General features: G+C 55.2%; 1 protein-coding gene across 3 annotated transcripts; it reads left to right on the forward strand.

Moving 5' to 3' along the window:
• The first annotated feature begins 1,451 nt into the window (after positions 1 to 1,451).
• Positions 1,452 to 11,073, forward strand: PRELID3A (PRELI domain containing 3A). Of its 3 annotated transcripts, none has more exons than XR_009247401.1 (7): positions 1,452 to 1,575; positions 3,731 to 3,899; positions 4,470 to 4,559; positions 8,036 to 8,106; positions 8,225 to 8,327; positions 9,552 to 9,753; positions 10,639 to 11,073. XR_009247401.1 is itself a non-coding variant. In XM_004581632.2 (7 exons), the coding sequence occupies exons 1-6, from the start codon at positions 1,544 to 1,546 to the stop codon at positions 9,603 to 9,605; spliced, it is 519 nt and encodes a 172-aa protein (XP_004581689.1). In that variant the 5' UTR covers positions 1,452 to 1,543; the 3' UTR covers positions 9,606 to 9,638; positions 10,639 to 11,073. The 3 variants fall into 3 exon arrangements, 2 of the variants coding, with proteins under 2 accessions (XP_004581689.1, XP_058535041.1); XM_004581632.2 differs by having other exon boundaries at positions 9,552 to 9,638; XM_058679058.1 differs by lacking the exons at positions 9,552 to 9,753; positions 10,639 to 11,073 and having other exon boundaries at positions 8,202 to 8,282.
• The last annotated feature ends 9,225 nt before the right edge of the window (positions 11,074 to 20,298 follow it).

The raw sequence follows: 20,298 nt of genomic DNA on the forward strand, positions 1-20,298 counted from the left end.
ACACCATGTGGGGGTGGTGTGTGTGTGGCGGGGGGTCAGAGATGGGCCCAAGTGTTCCCTCTACCTCATCGTGCTGTTGCCGGACCATGCTGGGTGGGACAGAACTGGGAGGGGTGGACTCCAGGTAGGACGTGCAGGAACTGCTGAGGGGGGGGTGCAGGGGTTTGTCCCTCCCTTCTCCCCGGCCTGGGTGAACTGTTTGACTCCGGATCCATCCAGAAGGGCACAGCTTCTCCTTTTGGCCCAGGGGTAGGACAGAGAAGTAAGCCGCTGTAGAGTTTTCAACCTCCAAGCAAGATGATGAGCCATCAAACAGGCAGAACCGGATTTGGGACATCACAGCACTGGTCTTGCTGGTTGCTATTCGCAGCTCTGGACCTGCCTGGCTGGGTGGCTTAGCCGCCCTTTTTGGACTTAGGATTCAGACAGACATTCGTGGCTTTGACGTCTGGCACAGCTAACTGCAAGTCACCTGATCTGGAACTGGCTTGGTCCCCCTGCATTTTTTACTGTAAATACAATGCTCGTACCAGGGCTTGTCTCAGGAACTGGTGGGCACACAGCTGGCCAGCTGGCCGGGGGATCACTCTGAGTCACAGCAGCACGGTGGGAAGAGGGCCCTGAGCCGAAGTGCTGGGAAACGGCCAGGGGATGGCGAGGCTGAAGGCACAGCGGGTAAACAGCCCATGTGAGTAGGTGGCGGAGCCAGGATCCTCCTGGGCCTGCTGCCTCACACCGCGTGCCCTTCCCACGCCGCTGGCTCAGTGCACAAATATGCACTGGACACCCACCAGCCGATGGGCATCCAGCAAAGTAGACAGGGCTCTGCCCTCTAGCCCCTGGCAACTGGGAGCAGTTCAGAACTCCTGCCCCCCTCCGGTTCCCTCACTGGTAGTACCGTATGCATGGTAAGTGCCAAGGTCAAGGTGTGTGTGGGGGGGATGGGTCTCAATCACCCAAAATCTTTCCCTGGGGCAAAAACACCTCCTCTTTCTTCCTTCGGGAGTTGAAGACACGCAATTGCAAGTTCTTGCTGAGATGTGTGTGTACGTGTTTTCCCAACACCCCTTTGCCCCCCACCCACCCCCGCGCCCAAAGGGTTGCATCTTCCCAGGGAGACTGCCTTCTGCCACCTCCTCCTCTTCCTGCTCTGCGCACCTCGTTCTGGTTTCAAACATCATCAACGACCCGAGCCGGTTCTGTCTTTTAGACCCGGGTGCAGCGGCTCCTCCGCCTTCGCGTGTTCTTTCCATCTTTCCCACGATATTGCCCAAGGACAGCCAGCCGCGCGCTGGGCCAGGCTTTGGGAAGAAGGTGCCCAGGCTCAGCCGGGCCCTCCCATCCCCGCCCCCGGCTGCAGCAGTGCCAGGCACCGGCGCCGCAGAGCGGCTGCCAGCAGCCCTATTTTTAACTGCAGCGGCAAGGGGCTGGGGCCGGGGCCGGGGCCGGAGGGAGGGACCCGCGCGCGCTCCGCCCAGCCGAGGCCGCCCACGCCCTCCTCGCTGCCCGCGCCGGGTCCCTAGCGTGCCCTGCGGCCGCCGCGATGAAGATGTGGAGCTCGGAGCACGTGTTCGGGTGAGGCCCGGCTGCGGTCTGCGGTGGGCGCCGCACCGACATGTGTTGAGCCCCCGCCGGGTGGACCCCGGGCGGCCACCCGCGCGCCGCGCCCTCCGCGGCCTTCAGAGGGATGGCGTTCTGCGCGCGGGGGCGTCGCGGCTGCGGGGTGCGGGGCTCCGGGGAGGCAGGACCGGCCGGGCCGCGGCTGCCCGGGGCCCTCCGAGAGGAGTAGGGGGTCGTTCCCTTTGGGAGCATGCAGGACTGAGGGGGTTCCGGCCGGGTCCTGGCGCTGCTTGGTGTCCGTGGAGCTCGCGCGATGCTGCCTTCGGGCCGTTTGCTGCTGCGGTCCCAGAGATTGCTGACTAGGAGGACAGCGTCTGGGGCGCCTTGGCCTTGGATTCCCAGGCCAGCACGGAAAAGCACGCTGTGTGCTGAATTGTAAAATTTAATCAGCACCGCCTGGCGCGATAGCCTAGTGGCTGAAGTCCTCGCCCTTGCACAACCGGGATCCCATATGCGCCGTTTCTGTCATGGCTGTTCCACTTCCCTTCCAGCTCCCTGCTTGTGGCCTGGGGAAGCAGAGGAGGACACCCCAAAGCCTTGGGACCCTGCACCTGCGGGTGTCTCCTGGTTTCGGATCCGCTCAGCTCTGGCCATTGCGGCTGCTCGGGGAGTGAGACATTGCACAGATCTTTCTCTCTGTGTTTCCTTCTCTCTGTAGATCTGCCTTTCTAATGAAAATAAGTAAATCTTTAAAAAAATTGAATCAGCAGGTTTCAAAACTCGGAGAGAAATATTTTTTTATTGGTGACACACAGAAAGGGACAAACCGAATTCTCATCTGCTTTTCGCTCCCCCGACACCTGCAGCCAGCCTGTGCGTGGCCGGCGGGAAGCCAACGCGAAGCCAGGGCTCGGGGCTCAATCCTAACCTCCCGTGTGCGTGGCAGGAACCCGGGACCAGAGCGGGCACTGCCGCCTCCCCTCCAGGGTGTACACCAGCACGGGTTTGCACCAGGAACTTGGATAAGGGATGCCCGGAAAGTCTTGTGAAATCGCTAAACTGGATCGGATCTATTTGTTTTTCAAGATTCATTTGTTTTTATTTGAAAGGCAGAGTTAAAGAGGAGAGGCACGGAGAGACAGATCTTCCCTTAACTGGTTCACTCGCCATGTGGCTACAACTGCCAGAGCTGGAGCAGGCTAAAGCTGGGAGCCTTGAACTCATTTTGCGTTTCCCATGTGGGTGGCAGGGGTCCCACCACTGATGTGCTTTGGGTCTCTGTGAAGTTGCTTTTTCTGGATGTTTCCAAGGATCACAGTTATGCCAAGTGTGGTTTTGTTTGTTTGTTTGTTTCTGCTTCTTGCACTCAGTGTGGTATTTCTGAGGTAGCAGGTATGGTCCCCTTGCTCCTTGCCCCATTCATTCGTGTCCCTCACAGCTCACAGGTGCCCAGTGAGGGACTAGGGCAGCTCACTAGGGCGCCCAGACCTCTTTGCATTCTGATAGGTGAGGACGGCCCCATCTCTGCGGAGCCACTCTTGTGTTAACGCCATGGATGCAGTGGCAGTTCGGAAAACGGAACTTAAAAAGCATTTCCGAGTGATGTGAGGGAAGGTTAGAGGGGCTGCCAGGCTTCCCAGAACAAACACGGGGCCAGGAGCCGGGAGGCCCGCTTATCGCTGGGCACTGCGTTCTCACCTAGGACAAGAGACTTAGGTTGAGAAGGTAAACTACAGGTCCGTCAGTTATATTTGGCCTGGTGGTTAATGAGACGCGCATGTCCCATGTCGCAGCACCTGTACCTGCACCTGGGAGGCAGTGCGTGATGGCGCAAGTCCTTGTCCCTACCACCCAGAAGGGAAACCGTACTGAATTCCTGTCTCTGGCCTGACCCAGTGCCACCTGCTGCGGGCATCTGGGGAGCGAACCAGCAGATGGGAACTCACTCTCTGACGTTCAAATGCATAATAACAAATTTTGAGAAAACTGTCAAAAAAATGACGTCAGGCTCAAGTGTTTGGGCAGATGGGAGAACCAGATTGTGGCCTGTGGGGTGGGTGGAGGCGGGGGAAGATCTGACACTCCGGTGGGTTGCGTTGCACAGCCACCGCCACCATAAGTAAGGAGGATGCAAACCTTGCCCTTGTTTTCCACTGCGTTCTCCTTGCAGCCACCCGTGGGACACGGTGATCAAGGCCGCCATGAGGAAGTACCCGAATCCGATGAACCCCTGTGTGGTGGGCGTGGACGTGCTGGATCGCAGCGTGGATGGCCGTGGGCGGTTGCACAGCCTGCGCCTGCTCAGTACGGAGTGGGGCCTGCCCAGCCTAGTGCGAGCGGTGAGCCCTGCTCGTCCTGTTCTGTAGCTCTGGGAGGTGCTGTGAGGGAGTGGGCATGGGGGATGGGGCTTGTACAGAGAAATGAGGTGGGGGCTGCGTCCAGCCCCTGGTAGCTCTGCACCTCCCTGCCAGCAAGGCGGCTCCTGGAAATGTGAATCCCCGGATGCATTTGCCCCCATTCCTGTTCCAGTGGTGCCAGTTTTTGCATGTCTGGCAGGCCCCTGGTCAGGGGGCTTCCTGGGACCCCGTTCCTGTACTTTGGCACAGGTTCCCCGCTTCAAGGCGTCCTCTGCTGGCCTCAGCCTGCAGCCCCTTTCCTGGCGGGGGGAGGTTGAGAAGGGACTCCCCAACCCCTCGTCCTGCTATTGTTTGCAAGTCTGACTGCTCCCAGAAGGGAAGCACCCTGAGGGACGGTCTCTTGTCTTCCGGGCAGTGTAGCAGCCTCAGTCGGTCACACCACACGGCTGATGAGCGCCCCAGGGAGCAGTCACAGCCGACTGAGTGGTACCGGCTGAGCGTGGGAGACGGACTTCGAAGGTGTCACTGTGGCAGCTTTGCTTTGTTTTGTAGATCTTGGGAACCAGTAGGACTTTGACATACATCAAAGAGCATTCTGTGGTGGATCCAGTGGCAAAGAAAATGGAACTTTGTTCCACCAATGTAAGCAATGGCCTCGGATGACAAAGGCGCTTAGTAGTGCTTGGTGATGGTGCGTAATGCCTTCACTTAATTGTAATTCCAACCTGCACGTCTGAGTGGTCGCTTGTTTTTTTTTTTTTTAATAGAAAAGGCTGACTTTGTTCTAGCAGTAAGGTCTTTCTCTTTCCATCAGAGGATAATAAGCACTAATGAACTGTTACAAAGTGGATGCACCCCCAGCCAGTAGGCAGATCAAACCCCAGTGTGTGACTGGTTCCCCCAAGTGTCACCGGCTCCCCCATCACCATCTTGATGTCCAGTGGGAGTTACTTAAATTTTATTTTTACTTGTTTGAAAGGCAGAGAGATTGAGAGAGTATGAGAGAAATGAATCTGTCCTCTTTTGGTTCACTCTCCCCAAGTGCCCCCAGTAGCCAGGGCTGAGCCAGGCTGAAACCAAGAGCCTGGAACTCACTGTAGGCTGGAACATTGGGTGACAGGGACCCAAAGCCTTGAGCCTCCCGGGGTTTATGTTAGCATGAAGCTGGAGTCAGAAGTGGGGACTCTGACATGATATATGAGCAGTGGTTTAACTGTCATGTCAAGTGCCTCTCCCCTGAGCAGGGCTGTCATTGTCAAAGCCACTTCCCCTCTTTACATCTCTTTCATTTCTTTCTTTTTTTTTTTTTAAAGATTTATTTATTTTATTACAAAGTCAGATATACAGAGAGGAGGAGAGACAGAGAGGAAGATCTTCCGTCTGATGATTCACTCCCCAAGTGAGCCGCAATGGCCGGTGCTGTGCCGATCCGAAGCCGGGAACCAGGAACCTCTTCCGGGTCTCCCACGTAGGTGCAGAGTCCCAAGGCTTTGGGCCGTCCTCGACTGCTTTCCCAGGCCACAAGCAGGGAGCTGGATGGGAAGTGGAGCTGCCGGGATTAGAACCGGCGCCCATATGGGATCCTGGGGCGTTCAAGGCGATGACTTTAGCCACTAGGCCACGCAGCCGGGTCCTACATCTCTTTCATTTCTTTCAATGAAAAAAAATGTGTATTGGCCTTCTGCCAGTCCAAAGAGCATGCTGGGAAAACAGTTCATTCCATTAAAGTAGCCCTGTGTTTAGCAGAAACGAACCACTGTGTGTGTAATCCTGCATCAACTTTTCCTGGCTACGTGCTGGCTTCCCCCATCAGCCACCTGCTTTTTGTCCTTGCTTCTTGGCGTGGGTTCCCGCAGTTGGTTCCACCTGCAGGGTCAGTCCATCCAGAATCAGGCATGGTCTAGGGGAGGGGAAAGTCATTGGTGGAAGAATGTGGGGTCCCACAGGTGCACGCAGAGGCAAACTGCTTAGAGAGGAGAAGTGTTCCCAAGCTGCTGCTTGGAGCCTCAGGGGGAGCTAACAAGGAGGCTGGGCTTGAAGGTGCCAGGATTTCCCAGAGAGCCTTGCTGTGACCCCCTTGAGCCCCAGGATGCTTGGGCCACCCAGAGCCAGAAGCCTCTGAGTCTCTCAGATGCCAAGAAGATTAAGGGTGTGTGTGTGTGTGTGTGTACGCGCACGCATGGTGGGGAGGCCTGGGAGGCTGGAGGGGGCAGGGACAAAGTGGCGGAGGGCAGAGGCACTGATCCTGTATGTGCAGTGATGGCCACTGCATGTCAGATACAGGAAGATGAAGAAATTGGATCATGTGCAGGGAGGAGCCCGCCGCAGCTACGTGGGGAGGGGCGTGGGGATGTAGAGCTGAGCTGGGGAGGTCAGTAGTACAGGTGAGAGGAAGTGGAATGTGGCTTGGGGTGTGGAGAGCTAGGCCAAAGCAGTAAGGGAACAGCAGGGGGCCACGGTGTGATTCCATTCCCTGTTTTTGGCCCCAGGCTGAGTGGTGTGGGACTCTTGGGAGTGAGAAGTCCCTAAGGGACGCCCAGGTGCCTCGGGCAGCTGAGGATGGGAGTGACCCTGGACCAGGGGTGTGAGCGCTGATGGGTGAGGCAGCCCCAAGGATGTTCCCTCCTTGCAGCAGCGTCCACGGAGCTGGAGCTCCTCAGAGCCCTTGACCAGAAGGGGAGGCTTTGGAAACCCCTGACCCTGCTCGCAGCCAGAGCGCTTGCGCTGTGTAGCATGAGCATATGCCTTGCACCTGCTTTTCCACAGTCCGGACCCTTGATCCTGCAGTCCCCCTACATGAAGTCGCAAGGAGCAAGGAGACCATCTCAGGCCCCCTCAGCCAGCCCCCCTTGCCATTCCTGACAGTTGAACGTAAGCTCTCCTCTCTTCACCTGGAAACCTCACTGCTGGAAGGCTAGCTTGCTGTCCACTAGAATTTTTTTTTAATGGTCTTTGCTTTTGATGAGGATAAGTGGGGCCAAACAGTGCTGTGTTCTCTGCCCAGCATGGTAGTTACAGCTCATGTGGTTATTTCGATTCCAGAGGGTTAAGTCAAACAAAACATTCTGGGCTGGCATCACCGGGCTGTCTTCTGTAAGCCACTGCCTGTGACACGGCCATCCCCTTTTGAGGACCGGTTTGAGTCCTGGGTGCTCTGTTTTCTGGTGGTCCGTCCTGCTGCTGCACCTGGGGGAGCAGTGGAGGAAGGCCCATATGCGCCCATGTCAGAGGCCAGAATGGAGTTCTAAGCTCTTGGTTTTGGCCTGGCCCAGCCTTGGCCATTGCAGCTGATTTGGGGAGTAAAGAGCTGATGGAAGACTTCTTCCGGCTCTCCTTCTCTCTCTCACTCTTTCAGATAAATAAGATAAATCTTCAAAAAAAAAAAAAAAAAAAAAAAAAAGAAAACATCCTGTTCTGCAGTGTCACTTGTCACATCTCAGGTGTGAACTGTAATGTGTGCCTGCATGTGTATGTATGTGTGTCTGCCTGTGTGCTTGTGTGTGTCTGCCAGTGTGCATGTGTGTGTCTGTGTGTGCCCACATGTGCGTGTGTCTGCCTGTGTGTCTGCCTGTGTGTATGTCTGCTTGTGTCACGTGGCTGCCATGTCTGGCTGCATAGGAGCAGGCAGTTGCCATACAGCAATCTGCACCAGGCAGTGCTGGTCTAGAGTTCCAGCGTGTAAGTTGGCTAGGACAGAAAAGAAACTGCACAAGAGACCTGAGGCTGTTTATAGGCAGCTGTGCCTGAGGGCACAAGAGCCTCTTCCCATCTCTGTGAGTCCCATCCTGCCCCATCCTGCCCTGGGGATGAGGCTCCAACGCAGGGTTCTGGCTTGGGAAGGGGCTTAAGGAGCCTTCCACTCCTCTTTGTGGACGCTGTTTGTCCTTGGCAGTGACCGTGTAGCCACAACACTGGGCTGGGGAGAGGTAAGAGGGCAGATGACCATGCTCTCAGGCGTGGGTTTCCTGGAGCCAAGTGTGGTGGCACATCCTGCACCTAAATGTTCCTTCTTTCCTCACCCTGAGAAGTGTCCATTTGGGGACGGGAAAATAGGGACAGGTGAATTAGGGAAAATACACATTTGAATTAGAACCTTAAGGCATTGTTTGTTTTTCAAGATCACGCTCACAAACCTGGTGTCTGTTAATGAGAGGCTGGTGTATACGCCCCATCCGGAGAACCCCGACATGTGAGCTATCACCTCCTGGGCTTGCCACAGGGGTCAGCAAGGGGGAGGGCAGGGTGGGGCTGCTCCAGGGGAGGGGGTCGCTCAGGCCCAATCAGCTCCTCCCCTTCCTGTTCTGCAGGACTGTGCTCACTCAGGAAGCCACCATCACCGTGAAGGGTATTAGTTTTGGCAGCTATCTGGAGAGCTTGATGGCCAGTACGATATCATCCAATGCCAAGAAGGTGAGTGCCCCGTTCCCAGTGCCCTGTGTATGATCCAGGAGCCAGCTGCCACAGCCGTTGACTGACATCACTCTCCCTGAGCCTGGAGGGGTGGGGCAGTGTACCTGCAGCTGAGCTTGTAAAGCCACAGCAGCTCTTAATCCTGTTACATTTCACACCAGCTGTGGGGAGATGCTGAAGTTGTAGGGGAAAGTGTGGCTGCTGCTAAGCTTGTAAGGGAAAGTGCAGTAAGCCTGGAGCATAAGCCTGGCCAGCAGCCCCAAGAGCATGGACTCCTTTGCCAAACCAGGGAACCCCACAGCTGTAGAACAATAGAGTCATTCGTACTGTCCAGGTGGGAGACTTAGGGTTTGACGTTCATTCCAAAGGCATCCAAGGGCTCTGGCTGAACTCCCCCAGCCCTGGAAGGCAGGTACCATCTGAGCCTCTCCTTCACTGGCAGGGTTTGATGGCGAGCTTTGTGGAGATGAGAGGAGAGAGGAAGGGTCACATAGGAGGCTGGCTGTGGCACTTTCTGGGTGTGTCCACCAGGTCACTGGGAAGCAGGCAGAGCTGGTCAGCTAGAGCACAGGGTTGATGGCTGGAGACTTGAGGGTTTGGCAGGATTGCTGCCCCCATGCTGCTGCTTCCCAGAGCAGGGCCTTGGCCTGCTGCCACACAGCCTCACATGCCCTGTCTGTACCTCCCCCTCTGTACCCCTGTCTCCTGTCTTTGGACAGAAGTGGAGCTTTGTTTTCCCAACAGTGGGTGATGCCCAAGGCTGCCCTTCCCTTGGTCCCCTTCCCCAGGCTAACTCACCAGCTAGTGAAGCACTGTGAAGACGGTCACTAGTCCAGCCAAGCCCTTGGGAAAACTCAGGTTTGAGAAACCGAAGCCACACATAGGAACCCTCGGAGGAGGCGGAACTCAGCCTAGGGCAGCCTCTCCCCAGTGTCTGCTGGGGAGAGTGCTCAGTGAGACCAGAACCAGCACACGCATTTTACGAGAAGAAATCAGAGTAAACTCTGAGGTCAAATCTGCTTTCTTGTACATAGCTTTATCCGGGGCTTAACAGGGCATCCCTGGGTCCCACTCCATGTTGGGGTCCAGGAGCCTGGGGAGGTTGATTTGCTAACACAGTAGAAGGACCACCCCCCTCAGTGGAGGAGCTGTCTGCCTCTGTGGCTTCCTTGGTGGGCGAGGTCCACAGTGTCCTCATGTCGCCATCTCTCTGTGTTGTTGCAGGGGTGGGCTGCTATTGAGTGGATAATTGAGAACTCTCAGAGTGCTGTGAGCTAACGGCAGCTGCATCAGCCCGTGCGGTACACTGTGGTAACTACGGGGCAGGACGGTAGCAGGATCTGTGTCGCTGGCGTGGGCTGTGGGCCGGGCGGATGTGTGGGAGCTGCATGTCGGCCTGCAGCCCCGGCTCCTTGGTGTCTGTCAGGTGAGGCGAAGCTCCTGGACTTATCCTGTTTCCTGGGTTCATTTTCAGGGGGGATCCTGGTGTCAGAGCACATTGGTCTGACAGCTGCCGCCGGCTGTTCTCAGGCCTTCGGTTGTCTGATGGTCCTCCTCACTGGTGCAAAGCCAGAAGCTCCATCAGGAGGCCAGGAGTGTGGTGGGGGTGAGGGGAGCTGCTGATTTTTGATAAGATATGTACATACTCTAAGGAAAGATTTCGTGCCCACCTCTCTGCTCGCTGCAAACCCCGAGCTCAGCCACGTGGTCACCGTGGGCCATATCCTCTTGGTGGTGGAAACCGCTCCTGGCATTTCCTGGAGCTTTCCAGGCCTGGGGTTCCTTGGGCACTGGTGACTGGTTGGTCTGCGAGGGGTTGGGCTTGGCGGGGCAGCCTTACCTTCCCAGCTTCCAGCTTCAGCCCCTTTCTGCCTTAAGGCGGCACATCCCTGTTGGGCTGGCTGCTGGGCTGTGCCTCCCACCATCTCTGCTTCTGTCCCTGTTTGTCCTAGCATGCACGAATGCTTGCTTAGCCCCCAGTTGGCAAAGATGCCATATACTTTGGGGCATCTTCAGGATCCCTGCTGTTGGTGTCTACCCCGATGGGATCTGGGGCTAAGCCTTTGCCAGACACCTCTACCTTGAACCCCATGGTCAGCCTTGAACCCAAGGCAGCCTCTAACCCAAGGTTGAGGCCTGCCCCCCCTTCTCCCCTTTCTCCTGACCCTCTCCCCAAGCCCCCCACCACACAGGAAGCTTGCTGGGTTTGGGGGCTTCTAGGGTGTGGTGGCATCCCTGAAGTGGTTCGTGGGCTCCGCAGGTTCTGTTTGCCTATAATCCAGGGCTCAACTTGGCCTCCATCTTCAATCAGATCTTTCACACCAACAATCCAAGAAGAAAGGGAGAGGACGACGGAGGAAGCTCAGAGGGAGAGAAGAAAGCAGGCCAGCACAGCGAGTGGGCTGTCTTCCAGCATCACCTATCCTGTGGCCAGGGCCCTCACTGAGGCCCACACAGTGACATTGCAGGGCAGGAGCCTAGCAGGGCGTAGGCGGCCCCCCCAGGCTCCAGGGCATTCCACGGCAGGGCCAGGACAGGTACCACCGCCAGAGGAGGGCACTGCCCGCCCACTGAGCCTGTGCAGTGACCTGGCCCCTGCTCTGCCACCTGGACAGATTGTTCCTGAACCTTTGTTGGCTCTGCCAAGCTCTTGGGATTTTGCTGAAGGACGGCTCTGCCCCTTGGCCAGCCTTGTGTGCCCTGGTGCCCGACTCACCCCCTGCCTCACCCACGTGCTTCCTCCCTCCCTGCCCCTTGGGGTCCCTGTGCATCCTGCACACGAAGGGCATTGTTCAGATTCTGCTGAGATGGATGTCCCCATGGAGTGAGCCCTGGGGAGGGGTAGGAGTCACTGCCTGGGACCCTAGCTACCCATTCTCTAAGCAGGAAAGGAACTCCACATTCCCACGGAGTGAGCCCTGGGTCAGGGCAAGGGTAGGAGCCTACTGTCTGGGACCGTAACTACCCTTTCTCCAAGTGGGGAAGGAACCACACCAGCCTGTCCCCTGCCTCATGTGGGAGAGTCGGGGCTCGGGTGGGAGTGTCCACTCTGCCATCATTACCTGGCGGCCTTTGTGTTCCACCTGCACCTGCAAGTTGCTGATGCTTTTAAGTCCTGTCTCTGTAGCTTTCAGGGCATGTTGCAAGACAAAGGCAAAAATCTCCCCCACTTCCATTATTTTAAAGTAAAAAGAAAAAAAAAAGCATTAAGAACAGTATTGATTTTTAAAAAAGGTAGTAGAAAGCCACACCTATTTGTGGTTTAGAAGTCCAGGAGGTGGCTGAGGTGTGACGGTCCTCGCTTCCGCCAGCCCACTCGTTCATTTCCAGGGCCTTCCAGCCATGCCCTTTGCATGGGCCACTGTAGCCAAGGTCTTTTTTTTTGTTTCTGATTTCTTCCTTCATTAAATTTGGGTAGGACTGTACTGTGTATTGCATTTCATGTCTGCCTTTCTCCCAAGAAATTATTCCACCTCAAAAGGTTCTCTCTGGAGGTCTGGCCCCATGGCACTTACTGAGGGCACCATGTTCACCGGGTTTGCTGGATGTGCCATGTCTCTCGGAAGCTGTGGGCCTAGGCGGGATCTCTGCAGGCCACCTTCTGAAGATGGCACCATCTCCTAGACACTGGCTGTGGTGGCTGCCTACTTCTTCTGCTCGTCTTTAGGTAGCTCTGGCCTCACAGAGGTGGTGTCCTGGAGGCTGTCACGTTACTGGCACTCGGCCTAATGGCTAAGATGCTTGGGTTTAGTACCTAGCTCCCTGGCTCCTGTTCCTGGCTCCGGCTTTCTGCGGACGCAGACCCGGGGAAGCAGCAGTGATAGTTCAAATCACTGGGGCCCTGCCACCTACGTGGGGAGACCTGGATTGAGTTTCCAGCTTCTGGCTTTGGCCTGACCCAGCTTGGTCCTGGCAGACATTTGGGGGAAGGGACTTAGCAAAGGGAAAACCTTTTTGTGTCTCTTGCCTGTCGGAGGAGGGCACAAGGCTGGTGCTGTCCTGGAGACAGAACATGGACATGTGTGATGCGGGAGCAGGGATACGGTGGTGAAGGGACCCAGAGGGCCTCGGGGTGGTTTTGGAGAGATGGTGTTGTATTTTAGGAGTTCTGGGAGAGGACAGTCACCAGCAACTCCAGACCTGTGGTGATGGAAATGGGGTAAAACTGAGTGCAATACTGTGTTGACCCTTCATACCAGCCAGAAACTGCTGGGGTGGTGTTCAAAGAGACACCTGGCCTTTTCAAAAAAAACCTTTTTTAAAAAATTTATTTGAGATGCAGACACAGAGTACCCACCTACAGGATCATTCCCAAAGGCCCTTGCAGTGGGGTAGGAGCTAGAGTAGGGGCTGGGAACTCCATCCAGGTCTCAAGGGCAGGTGCTGGGGACCCTGAGCCGTCACTGCTGCACCTTGGGGAAGCTGGACCAGGAGGCAGCCCTGGGACTCAAAGCCAGCTACTCCAGGAGAGGGCCCGAGTGTCTGAAGTGACACCTTCAACTACCTGCCCACCTGTGCAGCCCTGAGTTTCTTTCCTAAGCTGGGTTTTGGGAGCCAGTGGGACTGCCCTGATGTGGGGAGGTAGTGCGCGGCAACTCTCTGTGCCTTTCCTGGAGGAAAAGGGACGGAACTGCGCATCCTCCCACTCAGCATGAGCAGCAAGTATTAAGGCAACGTCTGATTGGCGCCCACGGTATCTAAGGAAAGGAAAGCTTTCCGTGGCGTCTCCAGCCTCCTTGCAGGAAGGGGAGGAACTGCTTTGATCCCCGGAGTTAACTTCCGGATGTCAGCTGTGATCCCACCCCCAGACCTGTGGTCCCGCAGATCTGAGGGCGGAATGAGCTGGGGAGTGCTGCCCGCGGTTGCTGTAGGGATACCCTGGCAGGCCCGGGCAGCTCCTCTGACAGCCCAGCTACATCCCGCAGTCAGGAAGCGCAGCCGCTAATCCTGCGGATTGCTGAGCCAACTGCGCACACAGCTGCTGCTGGCGGCGGGAGCGACCCTCCCCTGGTGCGGTCCTCGCTTGTGGCTGCTGGTAGCTTCCGTGGCTCGGTCTCTTAGGGGTGGAAATCAGTCGGGGTTAAGGAAGGAGCTGCTATGAAACTGGCATATGCAGCGGTGGGTGAGCGCGCAGAGCTGGCTGCGAGCGCGCTGTGCTGGCTCTGTGCCAGTCACCTGTTCCAAAACGGTGACTCAGGGTGGGGCTGGCCGCCGCATTCTGCACCTGTCTGGGGTCACCCTGCACTAGGTGGTGTGTGTGTGTGTGTGTGTTTTAAAGACTTATTTTCATAAGCAAAAGTTGCAGCTACTAGTACGTAGGCTGATATGGGTGGTGGACAGAGCTGGACCCTGTACTAGCAACACACACAGGGTCAGGTCTGGGATCACTTCAGATGAGGTTTGATGGGGATCCCTCCAACTGAACCGTTGGACTCAGAACTCCAACCCTGAGGAGAATCAGAGGAGCTGTGGACTGATTGTGGAGTGCATGTGTCAGAGCTGGGCCTCCTCAGAAGCTCAGATGGAGCGGTGGACCGCAGGCCCAGATGCAGATGGAGGAAATGGCAGTCCACTGGGGGCTGCGGAGGACATCTAGTACCACAGCAGAGGAAGAAAGAACAAACGGGTCAACTACCCTAGCCAAGTGTTGACAGCACATATCTGGGTGAATGGGGACTCTAAGGTGGGTTGTGTCAGTCAACGGACCTGGGAAGAATTTCCTCATTCTTGAATTGGTGAGATGGACAGCATTTCAGAATTATCGAAACCACCTGAGCAGAGCCCTCGGCGCATGCTCCACACTGGTGACTCTGGGATGACATTGGTTGGCTATTACCCATCCCTGGTTAATGAGGCGCTTAGGAGGAGGTTGGGTGCGGCTTCGCCACCATTCCTCCTTCCTCCAGACCCAGGAAGAAGAAAACTTGGAAACAATGGTCTCACTCACTTTCCCCTAATCCTCGACCCTTCCCTCCCTGATCAAGTATCTAAACATCATCAAAATTAAATTATATAAAAACACTTATTATTGGAAAGGCAGATTTACAGAGAAGGTTCTTCCATCCCCTGGTTCACTCCCTAAATGGCAGCAACTGCTGGAGCTGAGCCAATCTGAAGTCAGGAGCCAGAAACTTCTTCCAGGTCTCTCACGTGGGTACAGGGTCCCAAGGCTTTGGGCCGTCCTCGACTGCTTTCCCAGGCCACAAGCAGGGAACTGGATGGGAAGTGGAGCAGCTGGGACATGAACCAGTGCCCATATGGGATCCTGGTGCTTGAAGGGGGAGGATTAGCCAGTTGAACCATCACACCCACCCATTTGTGTGCTGCTGCAGGTTGTAAATGTCACCCTTCTAAAACACCAGGGACCCAGAGCGATGAGGCCCTCAGAGCCTGCCATCTGTATATTTGGTCCCTTCCAGACCCCTTCCTTGCTTCTAAGTGGACCCACTGGACACAACAGGGTCCACTCCTGCCCGTGCAACTGCTTTCCTTTTCTGGAGTCCCAGCAAAACCTGGTTCTTTAAAAGTGCTGCTCCTGCAGCTTTTCTAGGTTTGGCAAAACACCATTCCTCCTAACATGTCCAGCCAGTTTTAACTCTCCCTGTCCTGTGTTCTTTGGCGCTTACTTGGGGCCTGGGGTCACCACTTCCCCGATGGCCCTAGGGGATGCTCTGACTGTGACATTGTTGTGGAATTTGAGTGTGGCGGAGATGATGGCATGTGACTCCAGAAGCTGGGCCACGAGACACTGCAGCTTGGGTGCGCACTGTCACTTCACAAGGACACTGCAGCCCTCCAGGGAGGCCTGAGTGGCTGGCAGAGCCATGTGATGGCGCTGTTTCAGGGCACCTCCAGCTCTGCTGGACCTGCAGCCACTCTTGCACTCCCAGCTCACAGAAGCTCGTGAGATAATATGCATTTCTTACTTCAAACTACAGTTGTGCCATCATCTGTAATGCAGTCATAGGAACTAGGATGCAACTTTTTAAAGACTGATTTATCTGAGGGTCTGGAGTGACAGCCTAGTGGCTAAATCCTCACCATGCACGTGCCAGAATTCCCATATGGGTGCTATTTGAGTCCCGGCTGCCTCACTTCCCATCCAGCTCCCTGCTTGTGGCCTGGGAAAGCAGTGGACGATAGCCCAAAGCCTTGGGACCCTGCACCTGTGTGGGAGACCCAGAAGCTTCTGGCTCCTGGGTTTAGTTTGGCTCAGTTCTGGCTGTTGTGGCCACTTGAGGAGTGAACCAGTGGACAGAAGATCTTCCTGTCTCTCCTCTTTGTAAATCTGACTTCCCAATAAAATAAATAAATCTTAAAAAAAGAGATTGATTCATTTGAAAGGCAGAGTTACACTGCCAGTTACACAGAGGGACTGAGAGAGGGGCAGGCAATGGGTGTCCGTCTGCTGCTTCATTCACTAACTGGCTTCAGTGGCTGGGGCTGGACCAGACCAAAGCCCGGAGCTTGGAATGCCATTCAGGTCTTTTCTACTGCCTTCCAAGATGCATTGACAGGGAACTGGAGAAGAAGTGGAGCTGCCTAGACTAGAACTGGCTTCACGCGGGAGGCTGGCACTGCAGGCGGTGGCTTACCCCACTGCGCCTCACCATTGGCCCTGTAGGTCGCCTTCTAAGTGGTCCCCCTTTGACGCTGTCCCACTTGGTATTCAAGTTACTGCAGAGTGCTCTTGGTGTAACTGCTTGAGTAGAGAGCTCAGAGATGGGGGTTTGCACTCAGTTTTGAAATAAGCCCTACACAAGTTGGGCTGCAGCAGAGATGATGGACGTAGGAGGTCTAGGCACCAGATGGCACACGGAGAAACCCTGGGCCCCCCCTTTCCACAGCCGTCCTGAAATACAGCTCGGTGGCGTCATCCTGCATTGACACCAGCCCACAGTCCCAGAGCTTGTGTTCACTTCCTGGGAACATGTGCTGCCTTCAGCTAATTTTTTTAAGCTAATCACATATATACTTGACCAGTTGATACTTGAAGCTCTGTGAGAGCCAAATTCAGCTTTGCACACGCAGTTCTAGGTAGCTAACGAGAGCTACCAGCGGGGGATTGTGAATCGCAGTAGTTAGTAGGGGCTGGCAATCAGCTCGTTGGGGTCTTCGCTGGGCTGCTGTTTTGATGTCAGCCACATGCTTAGCTTACCAGCCCCGAGTGTTACAGGAGCTCCCTGACCGAGGGTGATTCGCAGTATCCGGTCTGCACAATCCATGGTAGTGTTTGGTTACTTCATTTTAGCAAAAACATGCAAAACTAGATAAGACTAGTAACATACTCCTCGTGTTTCCTTTCTTACTGGCCAGACTGTCTTAACAGACAAGTATGAATAGGAAAAAAAAAAAAATAGCAAACCTTTAAGAGGCGGGGAGCGCGGGTACCTCCCATCTGCTGGTTCACTCCCCAGATAGGTGCCATGGCTGGTGCCTGGGTCAAGTGGAAACCAGTTCCATCTGGGCCACCTATGTGGGTGGGACTCAACTATCTGAGCCACCACTGCTGCCTTGCAGGGTCTGTTTACAGCAAGAAGCTAGATTGGAGAGCAGAGCTGGGAGTCAAACCCTGGCACTCCGATACTGCATATGGGTATTCCAACTGCTGTCTCACCCTCTAGATGCAAATACCTAGCCTGATTCTGACATAGTATTTATTTTGGCTTAACTGGCATCAGATGTTTCTCCAACTGTGACTGCTATTAAGAGTTAACTACCCTCCTGTGAAAGAGGCAGGCAATAAAAAATTAATGAGTGAGAACTCAGGCTGATAAATATTCCCTTCTTACTTATGCGGCAGCTTCGATGCCTGTCTCCAGGGCCCCTGCTCATCTGGGCGTTCCTTTGTTGATGGAGGAGACCCAGCTGTGCAAGTCCCTGCAGCCAGGTGCCCTGGAGGTGGAAGGAACCCAGAACACCTTTACTAAATTGGGGTGAGAAAGCCCAGGCTGGCAGGCGAGGCTGGCAGGCGAGGCTGTGCCGGCTGCAAGCATGGCTACTCAAGCTTTCTTTACACTCAGTGTTTCAGGGCTGTAGATTTTTGGTTTGGATCTGCCCTCAAAGGGCCGACTCAAAGGGAAGTTGCATTGGTCTTTTGCAGAGCTACATCGGTCTTTTGCAAAGCACAGGAGTCTGTTGTGTGGAAGTCGTCTTGATGTTTCCATGTTTTATTTTCGCTCTTCATTTCCATATTGAAACAGCACCTGTCACATGCCAAGTGTTCCCCCCATCCCCGGCCCCAGAAACTGGGCATATGAAAGGGAAGGCATCTGACAAAAATCCTTATCCTTATGGGACACTTAGCAGGCTGTCAAGTGCCACCTGTAATGGAAGAAACAAACAAGGAGTGGCAAGCTTAAGAGTGGGCATGAGGGTTCAGAGGCCACTCAAGGAAGCCACCTGGATGGGACGGTGGGGGGGTTGGAGGGACATGGGCAGCACCAGCAAGTAGACCATGGGAGTAAAATCCCTGAGGGCACAATTCTTAGCTGTCCAACTTTTTCAAAGACGGACTTCCCAAGGAATAAGGTCTACCTCACCCTTGGCCTGTTTAAGCAGAGCCAAGGCCACCAGTCAGCCCCGAGAGGGGGATGACCCCTGTCACTCTTGATCACATTCAGTTCTGCAACCAAATGGAGAGATCACGCTTGGGAGTGGGAAGACGGGCTTCTCCCTGTAGTTGAGCTCACTGCCCCTGACCCCTCTGCGAAGCAAGAGCTGTCTTCACACTCCGGATGTGGTGAGTGCCCCAATACAGGCCACAGAATGCAAACAGCTCGTCACAGGAAGTTACCTGTGCAGCGCCTTGCTTCTCTCTGCATCTGACACAAGGCAGGCATCACACAGTAGGTATCAAGGGCCAGGGGCCCGCCCTTGCCAAGGCTGGTGCACAAGGAGTGTGTGTGTGTAGCACAGCCCACTCATCTTTCTGGTTTATTTCCACTGGAAAGGCAGACAGAAGGAGAGGAGGAGACACAGAGAGAAAGATTTTTTGTCCGCTGGTTCACTCCCCAAGTGGCCACAACGGCTGAAGCAGAGCTGATCTGAAGTCAGGAACCAGGATTTTCTTCTGGGTCTCCCAGGCAGGTGCAAGGTCCTTAGGTTTTGGGCCGTCCTCTACTGCTTTCCCCCAAGGCCACAAGCAGGGAGTTGGATGGGAAGTAGAGCTGCTGGGACCTGAAGTGGCACCCATATGGGATCCTGGTAGATGCAGCATGAGGCTTTAGCCACTAGGCTAGCATGCTGGGACCTTCCCTTTCCTTTAAAAAATGTAGGGCCCAGTGCGGTAGCCAGGTGGCTAAAATCCTTGGCTTGCGTGCCCTGGGATCCAATATGGGTGCCAGTTTGTATCCCAGCTGCTCCACTTCCCATCCAGCTCCCTGCTTATGACCTGGGAAAGCAGTTGAGGATGGCCCAAAGCCTTGGGACCCTGTACCCACGTGGGAGACCTGGAAAAAGCTTCTGGCTCCTGGTTTTGGATCGGTGCAGCAGTGACCATTGGATGTGGGGTGGGCCACTCTGCAATAGGCACCAACACACAAAGGCCAAAACTGGATGAGGGGGAGCAGACTGCCGGATAAGGGCCTAGCATCCACTGGCATGCATGAGATCTGTGTCTGGTAGTGAGCCTGGTGGGGAAATATGGAGAACTGCCCTGGTGGGCCACAGCTCTCACTGGTGAGCACATGAGCCAGGGTTGGGCATTGGTAAGGCCATGCAAGGCTGCTCTAGTTGTCAGCATGTGTGTGGGTTGGCTCTGGGTGGGTAGGGGCGCCAAACTGGGCAGGGCTGGGCCAAACTGTAGCACACTGGTATGCACAGGAGCCAGGAGGGGGTGTGGGCCATACTGGTCCAGGCCATCACACCTACCACCTTGCATGAAAGCCAGGGATGGGGGGCAGGCTGGGCAGTGCTAGGTTGTAGCAAAAACCATGAGAGTTGGGACTGGGGGCGGGTAGGGCAGGTCAGGCTGCACTATTTAGTGGCAAAAGCTAGGCTGGGAGATGGACTAGGCCAGGCTGAGTCACATCAACCACTGGCATACACAAGATCTGTGTCTGGGAGCAGGCTGGGATTGGGCCTAGTAGGGAAACTGTGGGCACCCCTCTGATGGGTTGCAGCTCTCACCAGTGAGCATGAGAACCAGGACGGGTGGCAGACTTGGTTGGACAGGTGGTAGCACCCACAGGCATTAGTTGGGCCAGGTAGTGGGGAAGGTTGGGTTGAGCTAGGCAACAGCCCCCACTGACTGGACCAGTCTGCTGCATATAATGGCTTGCAGAGGTACCAGGGCTGAGGGTAGGTCTGGTGGGTATTATTGGGGGTTGCTCCGGCTAGGCTGCAGTTCCTGCTGCTGTATGTGAGGGCTGAGTGTGTGGTGGGTAGTGAGAGGCTGGGCCATAGCATCTGTTGATTTGTGTTAAGAGATGGGACTGAGGACGGAACTGACTGGTGACTGCAACAACCAGGGGGAATGTAAACTCAGGTAGGTGACAGAGCCGGACCCTGCACTGGCTGGCACACACAGAATTCATGTTTGGTGTCACCTCTGGTAAGGTATCCCCATACCTCGACTCTCCCTACCCTCACCATGTAAACATCATCAAAAGTAAAATAAACTTGTATACAAAAAAAAGAATATATAAGGTCAGTGCTGTGGTGTAGTAGGTAAAGCTGCCACCTGCAAAGCAGGCATCCTATGTGGTCAATGGTTCGAGTCCCTGCTGCTCCAGTTCCAATCAAGCTCTCTGCTAAAACACCTGGGAAAGCAGCAGCAGAAGCCCCAAGTGGAAGAACTGGGAGAAGCACCTGGCTCCAGGCTTTAGCCTGGCACAGATCTGGTCACTGTGGCCATCTGAGCAGTGGTGGAGGATCAGCAGATGAAAGCGCTCTCTCTCTGCCTCTTCTGCTCTTTCAAATCCATACATAAAAAATTTTAAAGAGAAAAAAACCCTGTTTATCCCCAGTT

This window comes from Ochotona princeps, chromosome 21 (genome assembly GCF_030435755.1).
Source record: "Ochotona princeps isolate mOchPri1 chromosome 21, mOchPri1.hap1, whole genome shotgun sequence".
Lineage (NCBI taxonomy): Eukaryota > Metazoa > Chordata > Mammalia > Lagomorpha > Ochotonidae > Ochotona > Ochotona princeps.

Coding starts and splice junctions, on each gene's coding strand:
- PRELID3A (XM_004581632.2), top strand. CDS start 1,544: ATGAAGATGTGGAGCTCGGAGCACGTGTTCGG. Junction 3,900..4,469: donor TGCCCAGCCTAGTGCGAGCG/GTGAGCCCTGCT, acceptor TTTGTTTTGTAG/ATCTTGGGAACCAGTAGGAC. Junction 8,107..8,224: donor CATCCGGAGAACCCCGACAT/GTGAGCTATCAC, acceptor CCTGTTCTGCAG/GACTGTGCTCACTCAGGAAG.